Genomic DNA, 22,546 nt, shown 5'->3' on the forward strand with positions numbered 1-22,546 from the left:
ATACAAAATACTCTTTTTAAAGTTTATGTTAAGTTAATTAATGATTTCTGTGTTCAGGCCGATTTATTGCATTGGGATTCAGGGTGAACTGTCCAGAAAAGGGTCTGCCATTTCCCTTTTACTAGTGAAAACAGTGTGTGTGGCCGCCACAATAACACAGGAAATAGATTTGTCCCTTGCATCTGGTTCTGTTCAGTTGAGTGTTGAAGTCTCTAATGCCTCATCCTTCAGCATGGACATTTAAACCTGGCCTGACTCGCTTCAACACTCATCCCTGTACATGCAATACGGAAAATCCACCCAAGCAGTTTTTCGACCCAACGTGCATGGAGTGCCAAGAAGAAAACACACATAAAAACATGAATCACGGATTGTGAAAATGACATGAGATGATGAAGTGAATGGTTAGCATGAGGGTGGCAATGGTAAGCCAAGAATCCAGTCGAATCTTCCACTCAACTCTAAAAGTTTTTCCCGACAACATCATCCACAAACTCCAACATCCATCATGATCAGAAAAAGTTGAAAAAACCTTCCTGCTCTCAGGTGCAAGTGCAACACATATGCAGTTTATCTAGCTAAAAATAGCCAAAGAAAGAACATCTGGCAGTCTGGTATGAAAGCCGTGCCAATAGAAACATGTTTAAAATGATCAACAAGAATCTTACGTAATGCCTCCTATTCCAGCGGGGGGAAATTATAACTAGACTATTTACTAGATTTTGAGAAGCCCTTGTAGATGCTTGTTTCCTTTGGCATGATGCAGGGGTTTTACAAAGTTTTCTAACCTCGCTGTGCACAGGAAGGCTTGTGTCAAACCAACCACAGCAACCTTTGGAAAAGCAGAATAAGTTCAATTAAATGTACGCAACATCATCTGATTAAATCACATCTCATTCTGCATTTGTGCTGCAATGATCCTTCTTAAACAGGAAGCGCTGCAGGCCGTCTCACTGACTGTGTCTGTTTGGAGATATAACAGAATAAAGATAAACACAACTCTATTATACAGTTCGACAGATATCTATTTGGCCACTTTGAAGCTAGCCTTAGATATAATTCATCAAGTTTCTTTAACCAAGTCTACTATTGTGGTATCAAATGTATAATATACATGTTAATATTTATAGAAATTACACATAATAAAACAAAAAAACATCAAGGTTAACAAAATAAAACAGTGTATGCAGGTCCATCTAAACATTCTCCTGCAATGTCTGTGTGGCTAAATATAGTGGACTATAGTGAGTCTAAACGTGTTCAGCTCAATGTCAGCGGGGGGCCAGAGAAAGAGCTCCAGTTGACACCACGGCAGCTCGCGGACCGCTGTGACGTTACTGTAGTGCTAGTGAAGGTTCCCTCTGGAGAGCCAGCTGCTTTCCATTAGCATACCTCAGCTAGTGAGTGGGGGTCCTGGCTTCATGCGGGGAGACGCTAACACCCGGATAAATGAGAGGATAGCCGCGCAGACCGGCCCTCGGGACTGCAGCCAAATCACGCTTGATGACGGGGGATTTGTGCTGCTTTGAGCTCGCCGACTGAACAAACACACTCGTGTTTCGGAACATATTTGAGTGTTGTTTGACAAACCGATACAAGGCTTATACTTTATAACTAGCTGGTATGGGAATTCGTAATAGTGTGGAAGACCGTTTCTGCCGTGGGATAGAAACATAAAAACGGGCTAATTGCAACTTTTTCAGACTTTCTCGAAATTCGGAGTTGGCAATTTTGGAATAAGACTGAATTTTGGAATGAAATGGAATAAAAGCAAAACACAAAGGTATTTGCATGATGTCACAATTCAGACTTTTCTTCTCAGAATTGTGACTTTATCTTGCAATTCTGAGTTTTTGTCTCACAATTATGGCTTTTTTAAATTAAATAATAATAATAATAATAACAATGATGACTTTTTTATCTCACAATTAAGGCTTTTATTCCTTGCAGTCCAAATTGTGAGAAAAAAGTCACAATTTTTATTTATTTATTTTTATTTTTTAATAATTTCTATATAATAAGTATCTAACAAGCAATGACTGTCACCCAAAACAGTGAGCAAGTTAGTTGTATATAAAATATAATTGAAAAGTTTGATGTCAGTAAGATTTCTTTTTTGAGAAATTAATATTTTATTCAACAAAGGTTTATGAAACGTGACAGTAAATACATTTATAATGTTACAAAAAATTTCTATTTTAAATAAATGATGTTCACTTCTATTCATCAAATAATCCACTGAAGACAAATAATGACATTGAAGACTGGACTAATGATGCTGAAAATTCAGCATTGCATCACAGGAATAAAATAACACAATACAATACAGTATATTACAATAGAAAACAGTTATTTCAAAATATTACTGTTTTTGTTCAAATAAATGCAACCTTGATGAGAAAAAGAGACTGTTCTCCTTAAGTCTTAAAAACCTTACAGACCCCAAACTTTTGAACACTAGTGAAACTATGAGCTGCTATATCACCCAGTGCATACAGTATAAAAGCAGCTTGACAATATCCATAATAAAACCGGAGTAAAGCCATGCCTGGCATGATCAGTTTAAACAATCTTAAAACACGTCACAGACACAGATACTTTTCTTACGCAAACTTTAAACAGAGCAGCCCTGCCAATGCAAACACTTCTCACAAACGCACAAAGAATCCAGCGCAATTCTCACTTACATACGGCTGACAGGTTAATTCTAAGCTGCGCTAACAAGGTCAATTAACTTCAGACTAAGCTGAAAGTGTTTGCTATGATCACACCATTGCTATGCATACTGTGTACTTAGAAATATAATCAAATGCATACTATAATTAGCAGTGCAAATTCAACATCAGATTAGATTTACATGTTCTGAAGAAAACGTGAGAGATGTTTGCACAAAAAAAATGCAGCGTTGAAGTGGCGTAGGATGAAAAACACACCAAAGCACCACTAAAAACAGTCTATGCCAGAGGATTACAGAGAAGACAGCCGTTTTCTCCACATGGAGCTAATAAAGACTCAACCTGGATGGAAACACGTGTAAACCCTTCGATGTGGGACATTCAGTTTCTCCACTGACAGACAGGATTCACGTCAAATCTACCGAGACAAGTGTGGCCTTCCAGATAAATGAGTGTCTTTACTTCAGACGAAGGCTGTTTATGCTGCTTGATCCATTAAGGATCACCCAGTGAGATCCGCCTGCCCACCCAGAACACAAGAACAACCTTTTGACAACAAGTTCAAATTCTCACACATTAAGCAGCCATTAAAACATATATACCTGTATTTGTGATTCCCTGTCCAACACAGTTGCTTCAAAACACAAATGTCAAATAAACTACACTGACTCATAGACCATATGAAAACGCGGCAATAAACAAGCAGCATTAGGGCCTGAGAAAGGGTGTTTGATAGAATGTACAAACACAATAAGCAGTGACTACAAACAAGATGAAATATTAAGATGCATTACATCTCCACTTCGCTGGTTTAAAGTTCAAGCAGGCCATTTAAGGGTCATTGTATAAAAAAGGTGACTTTAAGTGAAAACGGTGATTTTTAAAGGCTTAAGGTCATGACACTACATGCTACTGACAAACCTAACAAAATATAAGACATAGTGCTAAAAAAGTCATTTAAAATGATAAAAAAATACACAAAATTAAAGTGTTAGCCATTCAGTTTTAAAGTAATTTTTTATGCACATGTTAATGAAGGAAGACAAAAGGCACACAGTTTTGTAGAATGACCCTCATCAGTCTTAAATCTGCAAAAGGAAACCATGTGTGAATGTGCTTGAGTAAACGCAAGAAGACCAGGTCAGCAAACCCTGCACTGTATTGTCACTGGTTGTATGTTGTTGGTTAATGCATATGTGTCATGCGCTGTTCCGTATAAAGCAGAAACGGGAGCATGGTATGGGGCGAACCCTTCCTATGGCGAAGTGGCCTGCAGAGGCTCATAAAGCAGCGCCAGTGAAATTTACAGGCTCTGTGTGGGCCTCCTTGTTAGAGCTCAAGCTCCACGTCGCCCTGAGGATACTGACGCTGACCGAACGCCGGGATGGCAGACTATTACCAGCAGACAGACAACAAGAGCCCAACTGTGCGGCCACAATGACGACTGTCTCAGCAGAGTCGCGAAACAAGGTCTTTCATTAAGAGCACGCTTTTCAAAGGTAGTTGTTTGTCACCTGATGATGAGACTTTATTACAGGTCTTTATTATAGGTGAACTTCTATTTTGAGCTCCCACATGACTCAATCAGAGCTTTAGCCTCGGCACCAAACACATGCATATGTCTGACGTCCTTTGAGGGCAAGACTGCAGTAAACAGCAGCACAGTTTGGTATGGCTTCAGAATAAAGCACAAGTAGCACGAGTCCTTTTCCAAACAGCAACAAATGAAAATTACTATTTCAAAGCGATTGCAGAAAAATGCACATGGACTTATTTGGCGCATGTTGATGGAGTAAAATAAAGTTCAGCAATAAAGTTTGCTTGACCTCCAGTGCAGGGCTGTTTGCAGCACAGGTCATGGGAGAGAAAAGACAGCGGGTCAGTCGAGGACAAGTGCAAACAACATCACATGGACCAGCAGGAATTCTGTGATGCTGATACATCCAGACTGAGACCTCTGTGACAACAAGCCACAGTTAAGTCAACATGAAATGGCATTCACAACCAAGTTACTTTCGTAATATGACATATTTCCCGATGAAATGGTATAATCTACGAAAAAAACAAAGTAGGCTGGGATTTTATTCCATCAGGAATTGAATGCATTTTTGAAAGTAGGTGTTACAAGGCAAATTTCACTTCATTAGAATTAATCTGAAAAATGTATGAATGCATAATAAAATAAAATAAGATAAAATAAAAAATGAATGAATGCATTAACATTGAACTTGGTTAAAATGTTTTCATTTTTTAAAGATTTTTTTAAAGTGGGCATTACATGCAACATTTTTCTACAACAACATTAATCTGAAAAATGAATGAATGAATAATAAAAAAAATTTAAATACTTAATTCAAAATTTTTTAAAGACTTAACTATTGGTTAAGTTTCTAGGAAGGCTGCTTAATTTAAAATGGTGGCCTAAAAATCTACTTAACAGCTATATGATTATACAGCCCTGCACCTTGAGAATAAAAAAAAAAAAAACACTTTAATATTATCTCATTCAATGATGCTGAATTCAAAAATATCCCGTAACTTAGTTTTTCACAAAATAAAATAAAGATTTTTCCAATTATATATTGTATCAGCTAAAATGCACTTTTCAAAATAACAAAAGCAGACAAATATCAAAAGTTCCGGTATTCAAAATGTATGATTTCAATTGCAATCTGCAAAGGAGTGAAAAAAGTGGAAACTGTGATTAGGCATAAAATAATGTCTTCTGAATTATCAATATATGTGAAAATCAGCGGAGAATTGAACAAACAGTTGTAAACTGGCTCAGAGGAAGACGGGAATCATGTCTCTGTGTCAGTTTTTCTGCAGATTAAGGGATAATACAAGCCTTCTTCACCTTACAAATGGTTGTCAAAAGCAAAAATGCGATATTTTGTGAGAAAGTGTGATGTACTAAAGCAAAACAAGAACTATTTTGGAATCAGCATCCCAAAATTAGTAAGAAACAAGCATTACATTTCATTCAGCAAATATGATGCCGGTAGGCGTTATTGTTATTGATTATTAACGTTTTATGAAAGATTACTATAACTTTATTCTTTGGGATAACATGAATAGACCAGGAACACGTATTAGGGCAGTAAACAGGGTACATTTTCTTTTCATGCTGACTTTAAAGGACAAATCCCTGAAGCCTGAACCTTCGGAGCATGAAGTTCTGGGATATCAGAGGAAAACTCACCCTCACAAAGGACGTGTACTGATGGCACTGCGGTCGGTTGATCTCCAGGATGAAACGCTGACTTACAGCACCTGTCTGCTCTCCACCGTTTCCAAAATACACCCGCGGCGGCAAACCTCTGTGTCTCTTATCTGAATCTGCAGTTAGATTGTACAGCAACTCTGAGGAGAAAAACAGAAACCCACATTTCAGTAAGACAACAATGTGTAAACATCTCTCCAAAACAGCTGTGTTTCAACGCTCGCTATCAGAAGCATTCCGGGGCAAATTCTGGGATTTAAAAACAAAGTCAAGTAAGACGTTAAGTTCTCACTGTCAAAGTCAAAATGAGAGAAAACAGTACAAGAACATTTCTGGGGCCACGTCCAAGAGTTAAATGTTTGTGATTAGTTTCTGGAAGTCTGAGAAAATGGCAAGGGCATGTAGGAAAAACATGGTTCAAAATGTCCTGATGAATCTCACGAAGAAATTTGTGGGTAATATTTCATCCCAAAATGAAAATGAAAAAAATAATAAAATAAAAGAAAATATAAAATGTAAATGAATAAAAAATAAAATATACTGATGACTCTTATGAAGCAATGTGTGGGTCATACTTTATTAGAAAATAAAAAAACAAACAAAAATAAAATAACATAAAATGTAAATGAATGAATGAATGAATGAATGATTGAATTAATAATTAAAATAAAAAATAAAAAATAAAATTGAATGAATGAATGAATGAAATGTGAATGAATGAATGAATGAATGAAGGAATAAATAAAAAAAATAAAAGGAAATGAATAAAATGCAAATAAATAAATAAATTGACAAATTCCCTCCAAAATTCTCATTACTGTAATGCAATTAAAATATCATTCTCATTACTGTTATACAGGGATTTAGTTTTAAACACGTTTAATTTATTATAACAAATACCATTATGTGTACTTACAATTGTAGTTAATACAAATATTAAATTTTCACATTATAATAAAGACATATTTTGCATTACAGACATGAGAACGAAAAGGAAATGTGCTGAATTGTCAAAAAAAAAAAAATAATAAAATTTAACTGTGGGCTTTTAATTGCTCAATGCCCCAAAAATGTGTACTTGCAATTCTGTATATAACTGCATATGTGACAAATAAAAATCTTGAATCTTGTAAATGTTTCAAGTCCTTTATACAAAATATAATTACTTTTTGTTCTTTTGGTTTTGGGATTAAATACGATCCAGACATCTCTTAGGTGAGATTCATCCATCTACACCTACAGGCTTTTCCAAAAAACAGAAATTGATCAAGAAACACAGAACCCTTGGACGTGGCCCCAGAAATAGCTGCTTTCTTTCCACAACTTGATGAATTTCTTGACAGTTTTTGTGAAATTCACCCAGATGAGGTCAAATGTGTAACTGCGGGACCATTCCTCCGATCCTGACGTTGAGAAAGAGCTATTATTACCCTGCTCTCTCACAGGGCGAGCAGGAAGGGGCTCCAGGACCAGTGCAGGGGTTGTTGTTTTAATGCATCCAGCTGTGAGTGCACCATGAGCTCACTCCGGCCTACAGAACCAGGGCGTCTCCCAGACACAAGGTGCTGCAGTTCTTTCCAATGCGGGTGCCAAGTGGAGTAACACTGGTGCTCTGTACTTCCCAGAAACCTCCCATTATGTAACACAACCTTTATACACTCCATCTCCCATAAGGCCACACCCATAAACGAGCAATGGCCACACCCAAAAGTTGAGCAAGCGGTCATTCGTGTCGAATCCCTGAGGCTACACGGTGTCCATCTTGTCAAGTTAAACAAACACATGCAGCCAAGCTCATCGAGTCACAAAAATAGAAATAATAAAAAAATCAAAAACAAACACTAGATTTAATGAAAAACAAGACTTCTGTGAGTCATTTTAAAACTGTATTTGGTGATATCAGATATAACATTATGGGAGGACCAAAAGTGATTCAGTGAAGTGCTGTTTTTGTATCTAACATTTGATGATATTTCATAATAGTCTATTCTAGGCCCGTCTGCGTGTTGACTGAGTGAAATAAAGGTTAGCACAACATGCACTGACCTCCAGTTCAGGACTGTTTGCACCACGGGTCATGAGAGCGAAAAGACAGCGGTTCAGTTAAAAACAAGAGTTATAAAGAGTATCTAGTTATGGGTTTATTGTGTCTGCAGACACCTGTCGATTATACGGATTTGTATTCAAGTGTTGTTGAATGTGTAACAATAAACAATACAATTTTATTAAAAATAAATTTAAATAAAATTTCAGACAAATAAAAAAACTAAATATCAAACAATAAAATATAAACGATGAAATAAAATTTAAAATAATAAAAATAAAATTAATAAAAGATAATAAAATAAAAAATACTAAAATTAATAGAAATAATAATAATAATAATAATATTAAAAATAATAAAATAGTTAATAATACAAAATAAATTCTAATAAAATAAAAAATAAAATTAAGAAAGTATAATCAAATGAATAATCAAATAAATAAAAATAAAAATAAAGAATACTAAATAATTAAATTGAACTTCATAAATAAAAAATAAAATAAAATAAAATGCCCCAAAACAAACAAAACATAATAATAATAATTCCACAGAGACTCACCTATGTGGCCGGGTACATGTTTTCCTCGAAAGCTCATGCAGACGGTGACGTTGAAGCAGTTGAGATGCTGAGGGCCCTCGTGACACTGCGGTACTGTGATGTTTATCGAGACGGGCAGAAAGATGGAGACGTCTACAGAGATCACCGGCCTGGATCTGTCACAAGCAACAGCAAATAAGGTCAAAGCTACATCTGAATGGATGATCATCAGAGAACACTAATGAGGAATTGATGTAAATACAAGCTTTTGCTGGCTCAGAAGTGCACAACTTACCTTAACAAAACCACACTGTCAGCCATGAACGCCCCTATCGTCACATCTGATATGGGAAAAACAAAAAATAACGTTTTTCTGGAAGGCCAGGAATGATTTCATGCACTCTGTGATGCTATGCTGTTAGAAAAGATGCGCAAAACTTGTAGCTTTAATACTAATATATACCTTTAAAATGCTATTTATGGGCTGACAAAGTACAAAGACATTAAGGTAGAATTCGGTGTTGTCATGTTTAACTAAAATTAAAACTACTGGAGATCAGTAATTTAGATAAAGCTGAAAAAACATTCTAAGAATGTTGCCTTTGCAACTAACTGAAATAAATAAGTGTAAGGACTATAATACTAAACCTAAAACTAACATAAAAATTAATAAGCTATACAGAAATATTTAATAATATCAATTAATTAAAGGGGTCATATGATGCGATTTAAATTTTTCCTTTCTCTTTGGAGTGTTACAAGCTCTTGGTGCGTAAAGAAGATCTGTAAAGTTGCAAAGACTAAAGTCTCAAATCCAAAGAGATATAAAATAATAATATAAAATAAATAAATAAATATATATATAACAAACTAAAATTTAAATTAAAACTAAAAATATAAAATTTTTATATTACATAGGGTTGTGTAAAAATCATTATGACCACTAATTATATAAAAAAATTGTACATGCAAGCTGCTATACATGAAATAGATCAAGCATTTCTTTTTTAATAAAAGATGAAGCTTCCTTTGTTTGATTTTCTCTCGTCTTTGTTTAATTGGTGTGTCCACTGTGGAATGCTGTAAACAAAATGCTTGCTGGCCACAGAACTATGAAATCAGAGCTCTATAAATTCAAAATTTGAAAACCTTGCAATAGTATATAATTAATAATTAATACAATAAAAAAAAAAATCGGAAAGCGCAGGGATATGACTGGTCACCAGAACATTACATAGGGTTGTGTAAAAATCATTATGACCACTAATTATATAAAAAAATTGTACATGCAAGCTGCTATACATGAAATAGATCAAGCATTTCTTTTTTAATAAAAGATGAAGCTTCCTTTGTTTGATTTTCTCTCGTCTTTGTTTAATTGGTGTGTCCACTGTGGAATGCTGTAAACAAAATGCTTGCTGGCCACAGAACTATGAAATCAGAGCCGACCGAACACGTCAAAGAACGGTTAGGAAAATTAAGCAAACACTCAATCTGCATTCCCTGGATTAGCGCACAATGGAACGTTCTCCATCATATAATTAATATCTCTTACACAAGAAAAAAAAACATCTTCACAGCAGCTTTCACATCATAAGTCCAGTCACATCGGATCACATGTTGTGACGAATCACTCGTGTCATAAGTTACGCATTAACTTTTAATACTTAGAGGCTTCCAGAATGGAATAAACTCACTGGAGGTCGGTAAAAACGTTACATGTTTCCCATCTTTACGCGGAGATCGCAGAAGGCCAATGTAAGTGGTCTGGCACCGGTCGCGGTTTCTCACTGAATGTGGTCGGTTTTGATCTAGTTAATTCGGAACATTCTCAGTGTTCATTCGAGCAGAACTAGCCAAGTGTCTAAAGCAAAGCCAAACCTGGATATCCGTTTCCATCCATGTCCACATTGCCGGAAATCGACTGGCCGAACATTTGGAGAGTGGGGTTGATGCTTCGCCCAGACAGTCTCTTCATACGATCCAGGTGAGAGAGAAAATCACATCAATTAATCAGAAACGCCAATATTAACATCCACACAGACCAAATCATTAATAAATCATCCTCAGATTTCGGAATGCCACGTAGTTCATTTATTAAATATTTTAGCTAATTTGATTATGCTTTCAGCTAGCAATATCAGTGTATCACTCTCAGCTCCATTTAAGGCATTTTTCAGCACAAAAGCCAGTGGATTCCATCTGGACCTACTAGTTACCCATCAATCAAACTGTTAAACTGCATGAGCTATAAGGTTTCGCAGTAAAACAAGTCATGCACTGCCAACTAAACCAATCTTGCGGATTTATTTTAATACAGACACGAGTAAAGCTCAATAGCACCATAAATAAATGAAAAATCTAAACGAATGGTCTACAGTATACAGTACTGTTGAGAGCTGACAACGTAAAAATAAATAAATGATAAAATAAAATTCACATAGTGGAATTTGTATTCATGTCTCTGAATCAAGTGTTTTTGAATCTGTAGCAAATAAAATTAAATATAACAAAATTCTACAATATTAAAAATAAAAAAATAAAATAAAAACAATATAAATGAAAAAATAATCAAATGAAATAAAATGTAAAAATATAATATTTAAAAATAATATTTACATTTAATTTAAATGTTTTAAATTATTATTTTAATTTAGATATTTTAATTTATTTATTTTTTAAAATAAAAAATACATTAAATTATTAAAATTCTGTAGCAAATAAAATTAAATATAACAAAATTCTACAATATTAAAAATAAAATAATAAAATAAAAACAATATAAATGAAAAAATAATCAAATGAAATAAAATGTAAAAATATAATATTTAAAAATAATATTTACATTTAATTTAAATGTTTTAAATTATTATTTTAATTTAGATATTTTAATTTATTTATATTTTAAAATAAAAAATACATTCAATTATTAAAATAAGATAAAATAGAATAATTCTAAAAGAAAATAAATAATAAAAAAAAACTAATATTAAAATAAAATACACTAAAATAATAAAATTGTTTTGTTAACAATAAAAAAAAAAAAGACTGGGATTTGTATTTTCAGGTCTCTGAATCAAGTGTTGCTGTATGTGTAGCAAATAAAATAAAATATGATAAAATAAAAAATAACAACTAAATAAATAATAAAATAAAATATAAATAATGTGGGGGCTCCAATCGCTACATCTACAGCACAAAAGACAAACACAGAAGTCGATGAGAAAGATGGAAACAAGGGAGAAAGACAGAATAAATCGGGGTACACACTGTATATTGTAATATTATAATATTTACCACTAATTTGTTTGTCATTTGAGACAATTTTGAGGGATTTTAAAACCTTTTTTAATGTTGGGCAAACTTGTATAAACTTGACTACAAGCAGTGTTGGGTGTAACGCGTTACTGTAATTAAATTACTTATCCACTGCAAGGTAAAGTAAGGGATTACTGTTCATTTTTAGGTAATTTCATTACAGTTACTTATAAAGTACTTGTGTTACATACTGTAAATAATTTCAACAGTTCTAAAATCAATATTGTGTTACGTAAATTTTTTTTGTTGCGTCCAAACAATATTTTTTAGAGTCTAAATACAAAAAATAGATTAAAAAAAAATCAAGATTCATCTCATTTTCATCGTTTTTGAAAGAAGACCTACTTTTACCTCAGAAGAACAGCGCGATCTGACAGGGCTTTATTCAGCGGAGGAGATCATTTCTGTAATTTATTCTTACCTACATTAGTTAACGTGTTATTTTTACATAAACCTGTACGGATTTTACTAGTTGGGCTTTTCCTGAACATCTTGCCAAACTGAAATGTATTGTTTAACTTTTCTTAAGCTTTTTTGTTATTCAGATATTTTGCAGAGTATTTCTATTTGTTAACCAAAGAAGGTTAAGTATTACACTTGTTTTAAAGCTAAAAGGCTAAACTATTCTATTTTTGACTCAAATTGAAAGAATAAAGAGTCTATGCTTTAAGGTTTATAGGGATTTTAAGATGTAGCCTAATTAGCGATTTGAATAATTAAGTTACTTATTGAGTAACTAAATTACTTTTCAGACAGAGTAATTAGTAAAGTAATTTAAATACAATAATGATTATGTAATTAGTAATAGTAATTAATTACTTTTTGAAAGTAACTTACCCAACACTGACTACAAGTCTTTAAGTCTTAATGGGCTAGCAGTTTTAGCTGATGTTACTGCACAATCTGACATAATATAGAGTCGTCGTACACTCTGCCTTGGCTTTTACTCAAGATCTTATTGGGCTTATACAGTCTGACAAGCAGCAATCGTAAAAGTTAGAACAGAATAGCATAGTGTGCAGCCGAATTAGGTCAGACTGCCAGAGACCTACGGCTGGAATAGAAACGTTGGAGGTGGATTTGTGTGTGTCAGGACCCCAATAAATGCCTGTTTGCCTTAAGCCCATCTCTGTTTGAGAGTCGCTCTGCTAAGTCACTTAATGGATACTTGCGTGTTTTTGAGAGCCTGTAAAGGTCTGTGAAACCTCAGGGGGGTTGAAACAGAGTCAGAAAAAAATCCCTTGTGCATGAAAACAGCAGTACACATTTCACTACCACAGATTTTCAATGTGCTGAGTTTTGGAAACTTTTACATTTCTGTAACAGCCATAAAATTATAAATCTGAAGCACTGGCCATTCTATACAATATTTGAGACAGACTGAGACTTATTTCCTGAGACTGGCTTATTTACATGCAAAATCGATAGGATTTTTAAAATGTTTTTGAAAGAAGTGCTCACCAAGGCTGCATTTATTTGATCAAATATTTGATTCCCCGGGCGCCGCAGCAAAAAAAATGGCTGCCCACTGCTCCGGGTGTGTGTTCATGGGATAAATGGGATAAATGCAGAGCACTAATTCCGAGTATGGGTCACCATACTTGGCCACATGTCACGTCACTTTAAAAATAAATTAAAAACATTTATATTGTAAAATATTATTACAATTTCAAACCACTGTTTTCTATTTGAATATATTTTAAAATTAAATGTATTCCTGTGATGCAAAGCTGAATTTTCAGCATCATTACTCCAGTCTTCAGTGTCACATGATCCTTCAGAAATCATTCTAAGATGCTGATTTGCTGCTCAAGAAACATTTCTGATTATTATCAGTTATAAAAGTAAAATAAAATAAAAGCTAACAAAGTAGGTACTATTTTTCCATAAGTAATACAAACAAAATGTGGATGATTTTGTATTCACTGTCTCTGGAGTGTTGTTGAATGTGTAGCTAATAAAATAAAGTAAAATAATAAAAATTAATAAAATAAAATGAAAAAATGTAACAATAAAATAAAATAACGCAATAAAATAAAAACTAGGGAATACAATTAAAAATAACACAATAATAAATTAAATAATAAAAATGACAACAAATACAATTAAAAATTTAATTAATTAATAAAAATAATAAAATACAATAAAGCACAAATAATGTGTCACATGATCCTTCAGAAATCATTCTAATATGCTGATTTGCTGCTCAAGAAACATTTCTGATTAATATCAATGGTTTTTGATGAACAGAAAGTTGAAAAGAACAGCATTTATTTAAAAACAGAAATCTTTTGTAACATTATAAATTTCTTTAATGTAATTTTTGATCAATTTAATGCATCCTTTCTGACTAAAAGTATTCATTTCTTTAAAAAAGAAAAAAAAAAATCTTGCTGACCTCAAAAAATACCCAATAAGAGGCAGGTTAACCTCTTGTAATCTCTTTATGGTTACAGCCTCCTAAAGCAACATTTACTACCACACTGACCCCTGAACAGTTTATCACAGATGCTTCTCAATACATATAGGCGGCACCATTTCATTACAAGGATTCTTGATTGCTTGAATTGGTTTCTACATTTCTGATTAATATCAATGGTTTTTGATGAACAGAAAGTTGAAATGAACAGCATTTATTTAAAAACAGAAATCTTTTGTAACATTATAAATTTCTTTAATGTCATTTTTGATCAATTTAATGCATCCTTTCTGACTAAAAGTATTCATTTCTTTAAAAAAGAAAAAAAAAAATCTTGCTGACCTCAAAAAATACCCAATAAGAGGCAGGTTAACCTCTTGTAATCTCTTTATGGTTACAGCCTCCTAAAGCAACATTTACTACCACACTGACCCCTGAACAGTTTATCACAGATGCTTCTCAATACATATAGGCGGCACCATTTCATTACAAGGATTCTTGATTGCTTGAATTGGTTTCTTGTTCTAAGCACTGCCAACCGCCTCGCTGTCCTACACCGGAAAGATTAACTTCCTGTTTAATCCGACACATCTGTCTCCACTTATCAGAAATTCCTCAGGCCATTTTAATTAGCTTCATCAGCTCTAATTTCTTACAGTCTCATTGCCACATTAATGGATGCGTTTGGTCTGTTTATTATGTGATGGTCAGTTTCCCTAAACGCTTTCAGGAACAGTTACTGTACGAGAACACAGGACAGTCCGTACTAAAATTACAAAAAGAGGCGACATGCAGAAAATAGAGCTACAATCAAGCAATGCATCAGGTGAAGAGCGAATCCAGACGCCAAGAAAAGCCTCCGACTGGACAGCGGGGATTCACTTCCTGTTTAATCCGACACATCTGTCTCCACTTATCAGGCCTCCGACTGGACAGCGGGGTGCGAGGAAAATCGAGAGTGAGAACACTAGTCATGAGGTTTGAATCTGCTTCACGTCAAAATATCTTTTCCAGTTACTTGACAAACAATGTCTGTCTGTCTCCAATACAGCGGAAATATGATTTTTGCAACATGTGCTTCTGTGATCATTTGAATTAAAGGAATATTCCAGATAAACACAACTTGATGTGTACACTAACACACACTGCACAGCTCAATATTTAAAACAGTTCAACTACCGTTCAAAAGTTTGGAGTCGATTTTTAAATGTTTCTGAAAGAAGTCTCTTATTTTAATCAAGGCTGCATTTATTTGATCATAAATATAGAGAAAACTGTAATATTGTGAAATATTATTTCAACTTAAAGTACGTGTGTTCTATTTGAATATATTGTAAAATTTTCTTTAAATTTCTGTGGAAACTATAATAAATTTTTTCAGGATTCTTTGACGCATAGCAAGCAAACAAAAAACAGCATTTATTAAAAAAACTCACATTTGATCAATTTAATGCAGCATTGCTGAATAAAAGTTTTTTTATCTTACAGACCCAAAATATTTCTTATGTTAAAGGATTTTAGTATTGGAAGCTCATGCTTTGCTCTGATGTGCAATCATTTTGAGCGCAAACAAATTTCGTACACTGACCTTGGTAGCCATCGTCATCAATGTCCCCAAGAGATGTGATACACTCTCCAAAATGAGCATTGTATGCATTGTCACCGTTCAATATTGCAACTTCCTCCATCACTCCCTGAACAAACAAGTACAAAAAACATTGTTTATACTCAAAACATTTGTCAAGTTGAATGAAGACACTTACCTTCAAATTTAAGTCTTGGTCATTTATGGCATAATGCAACTTTGTCATTTATAATGTTGTTATAGTGTTGTGCCATTCAAGTGTTGTTTATGACAAAATTGGCATCTTTAAAGGAAAATGTCCAAAAATAAAAATTTACTGATCCAAGATGTAGATGAGTTCGTTTCTTCATCAGATTTGGAGAAATGTAGCATTCCATCACTTGCTCAGCAATGGATCCTCTGCAGTGAATGGGTGCCGTCAGAATGAGAGTCCAAACAGCTGATAAAAACATCACAATAATCCACACCACTCCAGTCCATCAGTTAATGTATGGTGAAGCAAAATATGCATGTTTGCAAGAAACAAATCCATCATTAAAACTTCTGGCTAAAATATAAGTCCTCTATCCATAACATTGTTTTCTCCAGCGAAAAAGACGTCTGGTCTGAATCAGGAGAGAAATATGCACAGATCAGGAGCCATTTACAAATGAATAAAGTCCCAAACAGCTCTGATGTGAGAGGATCACAGAGGATGGACTTTTTTTTACTGGAGGAAGATTTATTATGAATTATGGATTCGTATTTTGGCCAGAAGAAAAGGTTTAAAGTTAAAAAGTCTTAATGATGGATTTTTTCCTTCCAAACAGGTAGATTTTCACTTCACAAGACGTTAATTGATGGACTGGATTATTGTGATGTTTTTATCAGCTGTTTGGACTCTCAGAAAAAAACTCACATTTGATCAATTTAATGCAGCATTGCTGAATAAAAGTATTTTTTTATCTTACAGACCCAAAATATTTCTTATGTTAAAGGATTTTAGTATTGGAAGCTCATGCTTTGCTCTGATGTGCAATCATTTTGAGCGCAAACAAATTTCGTACACTGACCTTGGTAGCCATCGTCATCAATGTCCCCAAGAGATGTGATACACTCTCCAAAATGAGCATTGTATGCATTGTCACCGTTCAATATTGCAACTTCCTCCATCACTCCCTGAACAAACAAGTACAAAAAACATTGTTTATACTCAAAACATTTGTCAAGTTGAATGAAGACACTTACCTTCAAATTTAAGTCTTGGTCATTTATGGCATAATGCAACTTTGTCATTTATAATGTTGTTATAGTGTTGTGCCATTCAAGTGTTGTTTATGACAAAATTGGCATCTTTAAAGGAAAATGTCCAAAAATAAAAATTTACTGATCCAAGATGTAGATGAGTTCGTTTCTTCATCAGATTTGGAGAAATGTAGCATTCCATCACTTGCTCAGCAATGGATCCTCTGCAGTGAATGGGTGCCGTCAGAATGAGAGTCCAAACAGCTGATAAAAACATCACAATAATCCACACCACTCCAGTCCATCAGTTAATGTATGGTGAAGCAAAATATGCATGTTTGCAAGAAACAAATCCATCATTAAAACTTCTGGCTAAAATATAAGTCCTCTATCCATAACATTGTTTTCTCCAGCGAAAAAGACGTCTGGTCTGAATCAGGAGAGAAATATGCACAGATCAGGAGCCATTTACAAATGAATAAAGTCCCAAACAGCTCTGATGTGAGAGGATCACAGAGGATGGACTTTTTTTTACTGGAGGAAGATTTATTATGAATTATGGATTCGTATTTTGGCCAGAAGAAAAGGTTTAAAGTTAAAAAGTCTTAATGATGGATTTTTTCCTTCCAAACAGGTAGATTTTCACTTCACAAGACGTTAATTGATGGACTGGATTATTGTGATGTTTTTATCAGCTGTTTGGACTCTCAGTCTGACCACTGATCATTTTATCCAAATCTGTTCCGATGAAGAAACAAAATCATCTACATCTTAGATGGCCTGATGGCATTTTCAGCAAATATTCATTTTTGGATGAACTACTCCTTTAATAAGTAACACAGATGTAAGTGAACTCACATTACCACTGCTGAGGTAAACAGAAACCTGGCCTTCATCCCGGATCTCGCTGTGCATGGGTGCTCCCACCAGCAAGTCCGACAGTCCATCCGCATTAAGGTCAACTGCACACAATGAGGAGCCAAAGTAAGAGCCCATCTGAAACCAAGCCGAGCCAAGAGCAAACGGGTCAGGTTACAACGCCATGCACAGGGCACATCACTCCTCCATAAGATGCATTACCTCAAAGTCAAGCTACAATTTAGCTACTCTGCCCATAGCTGAATGTATATGAAGATGAATGAGAAATGAGAGCCGGTTTTCAGCTAACAGCTTAAATTTTTGTCCTTTTATCACACAAAACTAGAGCATGAGTCACATATAGTACTTTAACCCTGTAAAGGCTGACTTATGAAACAATAGTCAGAAAAATCCTTTTAATTTAAATGTATTTATTTATTTTTAAATGGAACTGTTTTGCTGAGCATCATATTTCATACATAAGGCTTTTATTTGGTGCAGTTGCTGATATTTATATGGCCAAAAAGTAAGATAAAATATATAAGAAAATAAATTATCTTTATAACATATAGCAGACTACTTAATAAAACTCTACAACAAAAAACTCATAACATAATAACATAAATAACAGATGTCACTCTCATATCTCCCAATATGTCTTAGTAAGACTGATGATACTCTCATTTGATTTGTTTAAAAATTATATGGATAATCAAGTAAAGCTGAGTTGCTTCAGTCCAGTAAGTGTTTATCTTAAAATATTACAATATAAAGGTTATACTTCATATAAATCAGTAAATTATTCACAGCAAGAGACATGTGAACCAACCCCTGAAGGTGGACTAAAAGGTTTTTACTTGCTAAAAAAACACCAATCAGGTGACAGAAGGCATGTACAGTAGTAGATTGTGTACAGAAGATTTTAGCTAAATTTTAATCATGTTGATAATCACAGGCCTTAGAAATGTATGTATCAATATGATACAGTAGGCTTTATAGAGATAATTATGCTTTTTGCCTTTTTAGGGTTTCGACAGTCCCAGTCCCTACAAATTCTCCAAAACAACTCTTTCTGTGTTCTTCAGAAAAATAACTTTTCCTATTAAGTAACTATGATGGATTATATCAACATTTTACATTTGGAATAAATTACGTTTGTAAATAATTAGAAAACCTGAGCATCATACTCACCATTTTCCCTGAGGCTTCAAAGGTCTTCACAAGAGACGTTCCTTCGATTCTGAACATGTAAACCTAAAATATGGATGACAATGTAGTTTTGGAATGTCAAAGTGAGTGTAATGTAAACAGAACATGGAAGCAATGACGCAATTTCTGCAAGAAACTACTCACTTTTCCACCACCACTGTCTTGAGGAGCACCCGCCGCCACGTCTATGGTATTCGGGGAGGAGAAGTGACCAGCAGTCACAGCATACCCTAAAAAACACAAATCTGTGACGGACTGGCTACAGCATGAAAATTGAAGCGGTTATTAATATCTGAGCAGGTATTACCGAGGTAACTGTATCTGTGAGGACTCAGGTTGTCTTGATTTAGGTTGTAGAGAGTATTAGATGTCATGTTAAACACTTTGACCGTTCCGGTCCAGTAGTAAGAACCAGGTGCACCCATGATAACCAGCTCCTAAAAAATGAAACAAAAAGCAATAGAGATCAATTCAAAAGCCACCAATTTTTCACAGGAGAAAAACACAGAGCTGTTGGTGAGGCTCTGGTCAACCGAAAGCCACAAACTATGCTGTATTATCTGCTGGTAACCCCACCGTGAGCTGAAAGGACGGCTGTCGTTTGTTGCTTTAATCACTCAATGGGGTCTTAAGCTGAAGGAGAACTCAAGCCTTTGAACTGTTTTAATTGCTCCACATTGTCACACTTCAAACAAGACAAGTCGTTTGTTTTACATGGCCACAGCGATGGATCACAACAGTAGATTAAGGAGCAAAAATGCCCTTCCTTTTCTCCATAGGGATTTTTTTGTGATACTGTATAAATGTTTCAGGACAAGTTGTAAAGCAATGACATATTTACTTCATTTAAAAGTAAGTAGTACATATGACAAAAATTTTTAATTGCTGAAATCAATACTAAGCTCTAGAAGAGAAGTCTGTATTAGAGAATCAGAGAATTCAGATTTTTTTATACTAATATATTGCATATAGTATGTGCAATAAAAATAAATATATAATATAATATAATATACACTGATAAGTTTGCGGTCAGTAAGATTTTTTTAGAATAAACAAATACATTTATTAATATTAAAATTAATACATTTTATTCCAAATAATTGCTGTTCTTTTGAACTTTCTAATTATCAAAGAATCCTGAATAAAAAAATGTGTCATGGTAATTGCTGAAATCAATACTAAGCTCTAGAAGAGAAGTCTGTATTAGAGAATCAGAGAATTCAGATTTTTTTACACTAATATATTGCATATATGTGCAATAAAAATAAATATATAATATAATATAATATACACTGATAAGTTTGCGGTCAGTAAGATTTTTTTAGAATAAACAAATACATTTATTAATATTAAAATTAATACATTTTATTCCAAATAATTGCTGTTCTTTTGAACTTTCTAATTATCAAAGAATCCTGAATAAAAAAATGTGTCATGGTTTCTACAAAAATATGAAGCAGCACAACTGTGTTCAGCATTGATAATCAGAAAATGTTTCTTGAGCAGCAAATCATGATTTCTGAAGGATCATGTGACACTGAAGATAATGAAGTAATGATGCTGAAAAGCCAGCTTTGCATTACAGAAATAAATTATATTTTAAAATAATATTCAAATAGATAAGTTCTTTTAAATTGTTATAATATTCAAACAGTACTGTCAAAAGTCAATAGTTTTTATATTGTTTAATTTTTTATTTTTTTTGGCAATGCTTAGAAGCCTTGAAAAATCCCTATTAAAAAACAGAACGGAAAAAATACTTGAGAAACCAAAGCCACTGAAAAAGTTGCGGGTCCCTGTTGTGCTCTAATCGACATACAGTATATAATTCAAAAACTGCACAATTTGTCATAAATGTTTGGCTATGAATCTTTGGGGGAAAAAAACATTTTCCCTTTTTCCAACACTCATTATCTCAGAGGATACAAATATAAAAGTGTGGGCACATGGAATATCCCTCATGTGACGAGGAAACAGGGTCTTTACATAGCTGTTTTGAGTTCTATCAAGCCACAAATGCTTTTTCCATTTCACAACGCCTGACTGCTAAAAAACCCACACAAATGCTGTTTGACTCGGGTCAGTCCTGCCAAACACGTAAAAACAGCACCTCCAGCTGAGCCGACAGCATTCAATCAAGACATCTGTTTAAGAAACTTAAGGTCTTGAAGGTCACTTAAGACGTTCTACCAAATGATAAAGTGCCATTACCATCCAAACTACAAAGCAGCCGATGCAGATGCCATTCTGCTATGGGTTAATTCCTCTCTGTGAATGTCCAATACTGACTGACCTGAGGTCAGCTTTAATGCAACAAGACAACAATAGGTTTGTTTGAAAACCTAGTGAACTGCCTTGCATTTCTCAGCCATCTCTTACAATACACAGTCTGATAAATGAATAACACCTCAGTAATCGCAACGTGCAGGGAGTGAGTTTCCAGTCATATTTCGTTCTTGTTTAAGAAAAGCAAAGTGAAGAGGGTCAGTGAGTGATCTGTGATGATATTGATGAACTGTTGGGCATCACATCTGTCAGCCTGTGTTCTCGTATTTGTTCCAGACATTACATCCAAAGCCTTGACTGCATGTTAATGGATTGGCTGCACTACAGAGAAAACCCTGCAATGGTCAACGTACAAAACAAAGGGCAAGTGGACAAACAATTCACAGCCTTCGGCAAACGTGTGCATCACACACAAGCTGTCTGAATTATGTTCAAATTCCTACAGGGATCTGTTCAACAGAGGCCGTGGACACAAACCAACAGGCCTGCTGAGTTAAAGACTGGAATTAATGCAACCTTCCTTTTAAAGAGGTAGTTTAAATTTAAATTTTGTCATAATTTACAAAGCGTTCCAAAGCCATATGAGTGTTATGAATGTTTTCAGTTTTTTTCATACAATACGTTACTAGGGGCTTTCAAGCACAAATAAATAAATAAATAAAATAAAAATTGATAATTGCATAATAAAGTAGTCAATATCACTTTTGCAATATACTAAAAGTAAAGTTAATGGAAAATAAAATACAAAATAAAAGTTAAAAATAAAAATATAATAACAGTATAGTTATTTCCATCAGTTATTTTAGTATAATTGATACTACATTTTATACTGATTATAGTTTTTCTAATATTTCAAATTAGATTGTATTCTTCTGTTTTCACTCTCATTTTAGTTACATATATGTATTGTCATTTTTATTACTTTTTATTTTTTAAATGTCTATATAGTTTTTGTTTATTTTAGTTAATTTAGTTATTTTTGTACTTTAGGTTGAACTAAATGACAATGAGAAATGTTACCTTGGCAACTAGTTGAAATAAAATAGGATTAAAAAATATGAATTCATTTTTAAAAAAAATTTATTTCAGTTAATGTTTATCTCAAGCAATGAATTTTTTTTAATGGTTTCAGTTAACAATAAGAACCCCGATTTCCATTCTACACAA

General features: G+C 33.9%; 2 protein-coding genes across 3 annotated transcripts; both read right to left on the bottom strand.

Annotated features, from left to right (window-relative positions):
* Positions 1 to 611: 611 nt before the first annotated feature.
* Positions 612 to 10,447, bottom strand: LOC107715608 (integrin alpha-9-like). 2 transcript variants are annotated; one of them, XM_016521760.1, is made up of 5 exons: positions 10,362 to 10,447; positions 8,776 to 8,821; positions 8,502 to 8,656; positions 5,878 to 6,038; positions 612 to 963 (listed from the first exon to the last, which is right to left on the bottom strand). In XM_016521760.1, the coding sequence occupies exons 1-5, from the start codon at positions 10,414 to 10,416 to the stop codon at positions 925 to 927; spliced, it is 456 nt and encodes a 151-aa protein (XP_016377246.1). In that variant the 5' UTR covers positions 10,417 to 10,447; the 3' UTR covers positions 612 to 924. The 2 variants fall into 2 exon arrangements, with proteins under 2 accessions (XP_016377246.1, XP_016377235.1); XM_016521749.1 differs by lacking the exon at positions 612 to 963 and having other exon boundaries at positions 5,656 to 6,038.
* A 6,336-nt stretch (positions 10,448 to 16,783) lies between these two features.
* On the bottom strand, positions 16,784 to 19,537 carry LOC107715599 (integrin alpha-9-like). The gene is made up of 5 exons (XM_016521737.1): positions 19,401 to 19,537; positions 19,238 to 19,323; positions 19,076 to 19,138; positions 17,885 to 18,022; positions 16,784 to 16,960 (listed from the first exon to the last, which is right to left on the bottom strand). Exons 1-5 carry the CDS (start codon positions 19,516 to 19,518, stop codon positions 16,784 to 16,786), a joined length of 582 nt encoding a protein of 193 aa, XP_016377223.1. The 5' UTR covers positions 19,519 to 19,537.
* Between the last annotated feature and the right edge of the window lie 3,009 nt (positions 19,538 to 22,546).

Source organism: Sinocyclocheilus rhinocerous, unplaced genomic scaffold (genome assembly GCF_001515625.1).
Source record: "Sinocyclocheilus rhinocerous isolate Xijiao unplaced genomic scaffold, SAMN03320098_v1.1 scaffold5666, whole genome shotgun sequence".
In the NCBI taxonomy this organism is placed as follows: Eukaryota; Metazoa; Chordata; class Actinopteri; order Cypriniformes; family Cyprinidae; genus Sinocyclocheilus; species Sinocyclocheilus rhinocerous.